This window comes from Phalacrocorax carbo, chromosome 13 (genome assembly GCF_963921805.1).
Source record: "Phalacrocorax carbo chromosome 13, bPhaCar2.1, whole genome shotgun sequence".
In the NCBI taxonomy this organism is placed as follows: Eukaryota; Metazoa; Chordata; class Aves; order Suliformes; family Phalacrocoracidae; genus Phalacrocorax; species Phalacrocorax carbo.
Genome location: NC_087525.1, coordinates 11822907 through 11833968, shown reverse-complemented (window position 1 = coordinate 11833968; position 11062 = coordinate 11822907). Strand labels below are relative to the sequence as shown.

The 11062-nt window shown below is 38.5% G+C and overlaps 1 protein-coding gene across 1 annotated transcript in view; it reads right to left on the bottom strand.

Moving 5' to 3' along the window:
- PARG (poly(ADP-ribose) glycohydrolase) overlaps positions 1-11062 on the bottom strand; it is a 70948-nt gene that overhangs the window by 4249 nt on the left and 55637 nt on the right. Inside the window, exons 14-17 of the mRNA XM_064464834.1 lie at positions 10779-10857; positions 9873-9981; positions 5508-5613; positions 37-165 (exon numbers count right to left, since the gene is read on the bottom strand). Of these exons, the coding sequence (XP_064320904.1) occupies positions 37-165; positions 5508-5613; positions 9873-9981; positions 10779-10857 (423 nt within the window). The remainder of the gene's footprint in view (positions 1-36; positions 166-5507; positions 5614-9872; positions 9982-10778; positions 10858-11062) is intronic.

The window sequence follows — 11062 nt, the reverse complement described above, 5'->3', positions numbered from 1 at the left end:
TGTCTTTGCTGCAAGAAAAGATTTCTTTATGCTCACCAATAGTTTGGCCCTTCTCACAGAGAAAAGTGTGCATGCTGTAAATATCCCGCATCAGCTCCACATCTCCAAAGGTAAAGTAAACAACATCACGTCCAGCCTCAGCAGCTGCCAGTATCTGTATTAAGGCTGAAACAACAAAGCAGGTTACACACACGAATACAGGATAAAACAGTTTGCTGAAGAGACAAACACAGCCTAAGTTTACAGCAAATAATTATACCACCCATGTGCCTGTGAACACTGCTAAGCAATCTGAACAAAGGGTAGATAAAGTAAAGAACACTGGGCACTGCAGCTCAGGGCTTGATGTATTCTGCAGGAGTGGTTAGTGACAACCACCCTTGCTTTCCAGATGAACAGTGTGGTTAAAGATCAAAGGGGTTTTTTTGGTCCGCGTCCCCCCAAGCAGCATGCAGCCATTCATTATCCAATAAACGTGCGTGACAGCATATGACTGCAGAGCACCATCTTACATCCTGGTTTAAGCTACTCGCGTCAAGTCACAAATAGTGGGGTAAAAAGCATCCATTAGCACATCACAATTTCCATTCTCTGCCACCCTTCAGAAGGAATAGAGCCAAGCCTTTCACTAGGTAAGCTACACAAAGCAGGAGCTGACCCAACTTTTAGCTCCTAAGAGGAAATCTATGGTTCTGCAGCCTCTTACTGCGCAATTTAAGGTATCCGTCTTACCTACAATAGAAGCATGCAGCATGGAATATGATGGCTCATTCTGACCTATAAAAGTGAGTGGCAATGCCAGGAATACAATTCAGGTTATTTAACTCCCAGCTTTATGTCAGACTCGCTGGACCAAGCTGCATCCCAGGTTCTGGCAATGGCTAACATTGCAAAATAGACAGGCTTTGTTGCTCTATACGAAAAAGAAAGAGGAATGCTTCCTATCTTGGAAAGAGATTTTTGAAGATTTATCTTGAGAAATCATCTGGATACTGATCAATGGTCCAGCTGAGCCACGCTAATGACCCACTGCAACTGGAGAAAGTGTCTCTGGTCCAACTAGGTTTTCTCCCCTCTCACCCACCTCCTGACTTCAGCAGCTCTCAGGGGCTCATCAGGTATCTCCCTGAGCCAATTCCATTCACCAACCTGGCACAAAAGTTATAGGACAAAAGAATAAAATCTAACTGTTTTCTGCCAGATTAGCAGTTGAATTGGCTGAGTGAAGGGTTTGCTAAGAGCCGGAGCTGATGCAAGGGAGGGCACCAGACCATACAGCCAAGAACAGGCAAGAGGAGAAGAAAAACCAGGACCCTTTTAGGTAGCACCAAACTATTACAAGGGCACAGGTTTTTCAGCAACCAGCAACGCAAGGCTGGAGTGTCACAGATGCACGCAATCAATCACACGTTCATTTCAGGTAATGTTACAACAGCCCAAATAATGGACCCTGGCAACTATTTAATCTATTGCAGCTTGTCTTATTTCAGAGCCTATGCATCCATAGTTCTGATATTAATTCTTTCCTTTTCTACCCAGTAAGGAGAGTTAATTAAAAAGTGATTAATATTGTCTTTGTAAAGATTAATTTTAAATAAAATAGCATACGTACTGTATTACCACCTGCTAGTGGAAACTAAATAGAAAGCTGCTCATAGCTCAGCTCAAGAATCTTTCACATTTTTAAACAGAGACCTAATAAAATGCTGCGTTCTTTAATCAAAAAGCCCTCTTGTAAACCCATAGCTAAAAATTATAAATTACATGATTCACATGTGGAATTAATCTCAATCTGGGAATGATATTTTAATTAAACTACTGAACCAGCTGTGGATTTGGTAAAGCTTCAGTAGTTCAGCGTTTAAAGGGTCTAATTAACTAGCTTGCATAGGGGAACAGAACCTAATGAATCCTATTATTCATTCCAAACAAACAATGCTGCTTCACTTTACAGAAGGTATTAAAAATATCCTACTGTTTATTTTGAATTGCTATAAATCTTATGAAATAAGGCTCAAAATTTCTGTCAAGAATCAGGCTTTGCAATCTTCTGAGCCCTAATGATATACAATACCACGTGAAATTTCCACGCTACTGATACAGAAAGGAGCATCACAGGAAGAGCAATAGCGCCTGTGGTGCAGGGGGCTGGAGGGATTTGGGCTCTCTTGCCCCTTGCACCCAGCTGAGGTGACCCCAATTTAACTCTTCTGGACTTGCACCTGAAGGAATGGCTGTGCTGACGTACCTTCTCCTACCACCCAGCGAGCATGGTAGAAACATCATACAGACCCCTCTGGGGACCCAGCTGTCCTCACAGGCCCTACATGTTCCGTCCCTTTTATCCAGAGGAAAGGATGTTATCACCAGGGGCTCCCCCACTGTGGCAGCGCTGCAGCAGCGCAGCCAGAACGCAGAGTTGGTGTGAGGAAAGCGGCACCAGAGGGGCAGCAGGGGCAAGCAGAGTGGAACCCCGCTACTGCGGGCGCAGCAGCGCTGTGCTGGGTTAAACACCCGATACTCCTTGGGTCGTTGCCTGCTGCGGAAGTTCAGAACTGCAGTACTATCACGGTAGCTCCTCAATATCGCATGCATTCACGTGAGGCAAGATACGCGCTTTTCTCTCAGTAATCCTACAGAGGTCTTTTTAAAGCTGATGGCAGCCTTCCTATTGAACTTTATTTTCTCAGCTGAATAACACCACCAATTCAGCTAAAGAGTACTTTCTCACAGTCATTGCAAGTTAGATTTCTGTATTTATGAGATGCTTCATTAGATCATCTCCTTCACATTGTCAACACTTTTCCCATCTTCAGACAGTTGCATAGAGCCCCTGCAGCTAGTAATTGTTAAATTATCCTCTGGGTTGAAAAGCAAGACAAGATCTTCCAACTTCTCCCAATTACATAAACATACTTTTTTCAGCATTGAAAGTCTAAAGTTTATACTTAAATTTTGTGGAAATATCCCTAACTTAGCTAGAATCTGTCTTGTTTACATGCCAGGTCTTTAATTTATAAAGCCAGATTATTTTTTTCCTCCCTTAAGACGACTTTAGTTTTCACATCATCTGTGATCTTGATTGAAACCATATTTTATACACAATCCTGTTCCTTTCATTTATGACTAAAACATAATGATGAAATATCATAGTGTATTGTGGTGCTTATCCAGTTACATCCAATTACATCAAATACTTTGGTGGTTCTGAAGCCTCTGTTACAGATCCAGGAACTACTTCTGAAAGGACAAGGGTGAATATTTAAGAATGTTACATGAAAAAACACAATTTTAAACTATGAAAACTATTTCGTGATTGCAACACACTGTCACACCTATGTAGTCAACAAAAGCTACTTATCTGAAACTGTGATACTGATAATCTCTGAGTTTTCTAAAGCATATTCTGAAATGAAGAATTTATGACTTGCTGTGAGTGTAAAAGATTATTCTCCAGTGTAAGAAATTTGCTTATAATGAAGTAAAACCATGGAGAGAATCTGCAGTTCAGAACACCCTACACAGCATTGTAGAACAAAAGGGAAAAACACCTTTAGCACTTATGACTGTGCAGGGAGCACCTGTGAACTAGAAGAGACTTCATCTGGTTATCACACACCAAATGCAACTCTATTCTGACAAACACACACATGACAAACTACTGCACTCTTTCTGTAGCTCACAGTTTATAAAAAAAACGAATGAAGCCATCGTTTCTACTCAGCATCAGCTCAGAGAAAACCACCACATACTAAATGACTGGCTCCATATCCTATAGCACATCACCGTCATTTCATTCTCTTTATTAAGTATTGATTTTTCAGAGTCAACTAAGAAATTAAGCTGAGTTTACAAAAAGAGTAACTGAAGTGCAAGTTAAACCAATGTCTTTCTCTGTAAGGTCTGCCAAAAGAAAAGGAGAAGACTTGAGAGTACACACATAGATTTAGATGAATTTTTGGTAACAGCAGTGCTGTAACTTGCTGTTAAGTCTTAAATCTCACAAACTTTGGGAAAAAAATAAGGTTTATCCAAAACTAGAGGAAAAGTTACCTAAATGAAAGCTCAAACAAAAATATTAAGTTAAAATAAAACTGAGAGAATGTTCAAGTCTTTACATGCTCTTGTTCTGCCCAGAATTCATATCCAAGTTATGAAGCACCATGTCTCATGGCTCATTTCTTTGTCTACATCAAAGACTTTTCTTACGGACTCCCTCACCAACGGACTCGGCTCTGGTGGTCTTTGCCAGTATGCTTCAGTTTTGAGCTCTGACCAATAGGGAGAGGAAGTAAAGCATTGCAGTGAGCAACCCCTCTTCTAAAAGTGACATCCAGTGCTGAACAAATAATGGCTTGGATCAGATGAGCCATATTTTTATCAGAAATCCAGACATTAAAAACAGTATACAGGGATATTACAGTTTAGATCCAAGAGGAGGCTTTATGCAGATCAAAGCATTTTTTAAGCCTTCCTAACATAATCATAATCAAGCACGATCAGATCCTGCAGTAAATACTAATTCTGATATTGATGATGTGCACTTGGCAGACCATTTTATCTAATGGAAATCAAAAAACAACTGTCAGGAAATCAATAAGCACTGAGAAAAAAATAGATGCTCAATGAATAAAACACAAAGAAAGAAAACTAATGAAGCTAGTAGCCTGATGACTGTTTGTCTCAATGTAACTGAAGCTGTTCAGAAAAGCAAATTTCAAATACTCTCCAAATGTTTGAAAACAACAAAAATGTAAATTTCTACTTAGAACTATATGATTCAGGGTATCAATTTTAAGTGTCAGGATCCATCAGTTCTTGACTTGAAGGGAAAAAGTCTTAAAAGAATGTAGGCATGTGATATCTGACGCATTATAATTACTCTAATTAAAAATAAACGAACATGAAAAATTGAGTGATATAGCAGGCCAGGCAGGAAAGAAAGCAGCATCTCTGAGTGACTGGAAATCTCTCTGGCATACAGCAATGTATTAAGGAGCAAAATTAAACATTAAGCATTGCCAGCAAGTTTGTGAAGCCATGCAAATTACCAGACACTTTAAACAGCTTTGCAGAGATACAAATTTTAGGCATAATCTAAAAAGAATGCTTCAGAAAGGTCAACTGATTAATACGGCTAAGAACTGCAATGAAAGTGGTCTTTTGTGAACTAATGTTGCGTGTCTGTGCTTTTGAGGTTTCAGTGCTAGAGGCCCTTGGTAAACCTGACATTTCAACATCACGTACTTACCTCAAACTTTAAACTGAAAATAGGATATAAAAGCAGCTTGCATTTTTATCATTTAATGGCACGGTACTCATGGCCTAAAGATCAAAGCTAACAAACCAGTTCTATGGACAGTTTAACTATTTTTCCAATTCTTGGCTAAAATGTATTAGTTCAAACAAACCCCAAAAGTGTACCTGAACAACAACAACAAAAAGGCCAAGAATAAAAACCTGAGTGATTTGATTCATTTGGGCATTAATGAATTGTTAAAGCGTACCTTTTAATCGGGAGTCCCCTCCAAAGGCACCGCATCCCCAGTTTCCTGTGGCTATTGCAGAGAGATGTTGAGGTGGAACATTGGGCCGAGAGAAGCCACAGTAGGCCTGCAGGCAGACAAGAGTCAGAAGATGAAGTTCACAGGCAATCTGGTGCAATATTTTCAAACAATAAGATGAGAACAATAATCAGTATTGTTTCTAGCCATACCAAATTCAAACTACTTCAATACACCATTAGTCTTCCTTTAAACTTAAGGTTAATCACTAAAGAATTCAAGGCAAAAAGAATTCTGCCTTTTTTGGCTTCAAGGTAAAAATTAGATACAGGTGCTGACTCCTAGGGGTTTCATCACAGCTATAGGAAACTTTTCAGGAGAGCCAGAGCTGAGAATAACTTTTAACAGTAGATTGTATCACGTTTGTTGCTTTTCGGCCCATTTAGCATACATGGCAGCTGAACTGCTGTGTCCAGTATTACTGAAATTCCTCAAAACTGAAAATAAAATACAAAATGGCATCTTCGAATACAGGTCTAATGCCATAAATGATGTTAGGAGGAAAAACTGTGATATTACTAAGAAATTTTGAGTAAAGGCAGGTGCTTCCATGTATAGAAAAAAAAGGATAAATCTCTCTGGGAGGTTTTTCAACAGTACAAAAATTTATTGAATTGGTACAATTGTCTGGTACAGTTGGAGTACCTGTGGTTTCACTCCCATCTGACCTAAGCTGCAAATTCAGACTTCTGTTAGCTGTAATTTAGCAGGGTACCATGACTTTGAGTTTGCATAAGGAGCACTTACACATCATTAGGTGCATGCACCTTCTTGAGCTCTTTCAGGTCAGAGCTATTAGGGTGCTTAACATCCAAAGCCTGTTTGTACAAAACTAGTGGCCAAGCACCAGTGCTCCGGCTGTGTGGACAGTAATTCTTCAAATTCCATCCTCCCAGTGAGGGAAATGGATTGATGTTGCAACAGAATGCCATTTTCTTTTCAGCTTTTACTTAGTGGGCATGTATTTCTCAACTCGCCAGGACACGGAGAACAAAAACTGTCTCATCGGACACAATAAGAATGTCAGCAAATACTTGGAAGGACTTCAGCAGCAATGAATAAAAATGTCTAAGCGCTCCCCTATGATTTTTCATAGCAAATAAAGGGTAAAGATGAAACTAATCGGGTTTTAGAAAAAGACACAGTGCATCAATATTTTAAATCAGTTTCACCTGGGAATACAGGAATCTGAAAGCTTTCTGTGCAGTTTTAACGCAGTTGCTTCCATATGGGAAACAGAAGAGCTGTTCCTTTTGAACTACACAAACGAATCTGCTTTTAAGCTGCACACAACTTCACATATATGGTATCTCATATTAATTAGTAGTAGTATGATGTTTGCAAGTGGTTTGTTTTCATATAAAACTACTATTTACAGTTCTCACAGTTAACGCTGTTTGAAACTTAACTGTTCTGCGTACCATAATTCTTAGGGAAGCGTTTCTTGCCAAATATGAAGCTGTAGCATTTTTTTAATTGGTGACTATCAAATTAGGCTCAATGACAGTTATAAGGGGAAATCCAAGGCCAGTTATAAGTCAGTTGTTCCTTAGGATTTGGAAAGTGGAACTTGCAACTGAAAAAATTACTGCTAAAAAGAGTCTTTATTAGGCAATAATCTGAAGGGGCTAGCAAGGATGAAACAGTGATATCTGTTACACATATATTGGCAAATCTTAATGCTGAAATCAGATATGGTGATTTTTTTTTTCTTATTCTGAACAGCTGACTTTAGACAATATTAATCTTGTTTTCTGAGTATGGGTTAAACCAGAAACTAGGGTCAGGCTCGCAAAGTTACCTTTTGAGAAAACTAACCGAGAGTGAACATCTGGTTAAGACAAATGGATCTTGTAAAGGAGAAATCACACAGGCTTATAAGAAAATAGAAGTTGTAAGACCAATCACTAAGTTGTTTCAATCATTTCCTTAATGTCTAACAAAATAACAGGCAAAAAAACCCTCTGGATGCGGAGCTGTGTCCACTAATACATAGTACACTTGTATTTCAAAGCTTGTGTGCACATACTGTGCTTACCAAGTCCTGATTTATTAAATTATAATATAAATAGAGTTGCAGCTTATTCCATCAACTTGCTTTCACCCACAGAAAAATTTTAAAGTTATTAATTTCAAATCAAACTGAAAAGACCACCACAGTACATTAAAAAATATTTGATTTGTTAAAGTATTATAGAACCTCCAGTAAACTTAAGGGAATTTTTACTGTAGTAAACAGAGAATTAATTCAGGCTTAAAATTTTCTTTAAATACCAATCAGTCCTCATCAAACATCAGCCAAACCAACACACTGTATAAAAGTTGCATGGATCTACCATAATTTATTTTAAAAATCCAAACCCAATCAATAATATTGAAAATTGTAGGCAGATCATAAATTCACTAGAGTAGGTAATTTGAATTTTGCACTAAGATATCACTGAAGTTTACAAAATTTATTTACTGTCTTTTTCAGGGCTAATTTCATTACCAACCATGAAGAAACAAGCTGATGAATGTTACTTTAGTCAAGATGCTAAGGTTTTATGACTAAATTAAATTAGTCCTTCAGCACGGTACATCACTGGAGGGCAGAGGGGGGAGGAAGATGAGCTTTCAGGTATATTCCCTTTCCAGCTGAGAATTAGGAACACACTGCCCTAACGTTTGAATTTTATTAAAATGCATCCTATATTATTCTATACCCTCCTATACTACAGAAAGCAGGAGACTAACAACAGTAGTATTGTGCCCTTGTATTTAACACCCTAGCTCAAGCAGAGGCCCACTGCATCTATAAACATAGAAGCATGCTAAGTAGGCTTTATTGTTAGCGTGCTTTGAAACTAAATATATACACACTGATACAGTATAACTGCATAAGCATTCTTGTACTCAGCTGCCCAGTAAAAATAGCATTGTTGTTGCTACAACAGGCCACAGACCTTTCACCATCTATGCCTTACACTAGCCATGCAAGGCTCTCATTCTGCCCCATTAGCCTTCTTATTAACTTATGAGAATTTGCTACATGAACTGGAGATTGATACCAGGCATCTCTTGTTAGGAGATAAAATTTGTGTGGGGTAACAGCAAAAGCCTTGAAAACACTGGCACAGGTTGGAAGCTAAGGCCTCGAAACTATAAACAGCTCGCTGATGGCAATTACTACTCATTGAAAAAGTGCAACCTCAAGATCTGGGAAAAGACTGTTAACTTCAAGAAAAGAAAATAAGCAGCAGCAAAGCAAGAAGAAAAACAAATAATATTAAAATCTCAGCCATGCAACACGATAAAGCACCTGCCATGGCTTGGGAATGTAACCCCATGTTCCCACACATTATGCAGCACATAGTCCAGAGCAGAGACCAAGGTATAGGAATCGTCTAGAAACACAAATATCTTATTTAGGGACACAATCCAAAATTACAGGGCTGGGGAAGGAAAAAAAAGATGTCCACTGCAGTTCCATCTTCCCTTGTCAAAGAGCTCTTCAGCCTGGCAACTTTGACGACTAAGACTATCAAGGACCACAGCCATTGGAGCAGTGCAGTTTTGTATCCACACAGCTAACATAGGGTGAGGTTAAGGACCGACTGCTTTGAATACACAGTGATAACAAATAATAATGTGTAATTATTAGTAGGAAGTGTGCTGCTTCTGAACGTTGGTGTGAAAGCTTTGTTTAAAAGATTAAAACTGGCCTGAACACCACCCCCATCACTGTAAGCTCTAACTGGTAGGTGTATATATATACACATAATCAGCTGCAACAGCCCTTACAGCAATTGTGCAAATAAAGGAGATTTATTAACAGCTGGATCTGTTCTCAAGAAGATATCAATATGAAAAGATGAACTCCCAGGTAATATGCAATACCCTAAGAGCAAACAAGAAAGGTGGAAGAAAAGCAAGTGGCACTGTATTTATCACTGTCACCATGTTAAAACATGAGGCACCCCCTTCTCCACCTTGACTGTAGGGCTGAGTCAGATTCAGCAGAGCCAATCATGGGAAGAGAACTTAAAAATCATAATTCAGAGGCAGGACAGGGAAGAGTTAACAGAAGGTCTATCCAAATTTTGTTTATATTTTTTAAAGTTAGATAAAATACACCTTTGAGTAGCAGATCAAAGGATGATTAATTCTGACAAGCTTCTTGCATTAACATTGGACAGCAAAACCCTGAAGTACACCTTTTTTAAGAGACACAACTAAGCAAGAACTTCTTAGCTGAAGATAATACAAAAAATATTTGAAAAGGTACTATAAACACTAGGCTGCAGGCCGTTGTAAGAAGTTACTGGCCTTGTTGAGCTCTCTTCTAATTTTCTCCGGACCAAACTGATCAAGGAAACGTCTGAAGTGAAATGCATCTATAGCCACAATTTCAGTGTAGCGTCGCTGCCATTCATCCCTAAAATTGGAGGGAGGAGAAAAGCAGATGACATTAGTTGTTTAATATTGTCCATACAATCATGACCCAAAATAAGCAATTCCCTGCAGAGCGTCTCTGTTAGAAGAAGCTAGAAAGGTGAGCTCATAACAGACAAGGGAGCACTTTTTTTCTTTGTGGGTTGGGAATGAAAGCAGCAGCAGAAATGAGACAGGTCTCCCTATAAATTTAGAAATACCCTGGCTAGACTTTGGACATAAATATGAAACAAATCTGATTACACAGCACTATTTATTAAGTCCATAAGAACACCACAAGGTCAAAGAAAAGCACTTTGGCTCTCTGTCTTCCTTCAATATTTAAATGAGAGTACATTGTGTATGTTTCTACATCAAATGAATAATTTTGTGTATATGCTATGATAACATTGTTGGAGAAAATTCAAGAGCTTGGAGCCTTCTCAGATTCATGATACTAAATCTTATTTGCCACATATCAGCTGCACTGTGGCACCTGAGGTATCAGTCAAAATTCTTGCGACATTACAATACAAAGTTCAATTAATATCTTAAAATTTTGGATTAAATACATCTAACTGTAAAAGATGTTGATTTAAGAACTGGCATATTGGCAGGTACTATTTATTACTATCTCATTTTTAATATAACTTTTTAGCTTGTTGGCTCTACTGAAGAGAGAAGGCTCAAACAGTCAAATTCTCTATTAAGGCAAATGCTAGGAAATACTTAAAGCACGAAGTTTTCAAATTTATAACATGTATTTGTTCCTTCACTTGAAATATGTATGTGGAACTTTACCTTGGGGTCTTATCTTCATGGCTTCTTGCCCACCGGTAAGTTTCTGCATAGCCTGTATACTCACTGTACTGCTCAGTACCTGAAACAAGTGATTTTCCATATTACATACAAAATATATAGATATTTTTTCACTTGGCAAATCTTTCATAGGAATCACTGCTTCTCCAGATGAACACACAGCTCTCAGAAGCAATGGAAGATGGAGATTCGTATCTCCACCAAGAATACAAGATCCTCTGGTAACCAGGAGAAGCTTCTTTTCCACAGATGATGCATAGCATCCG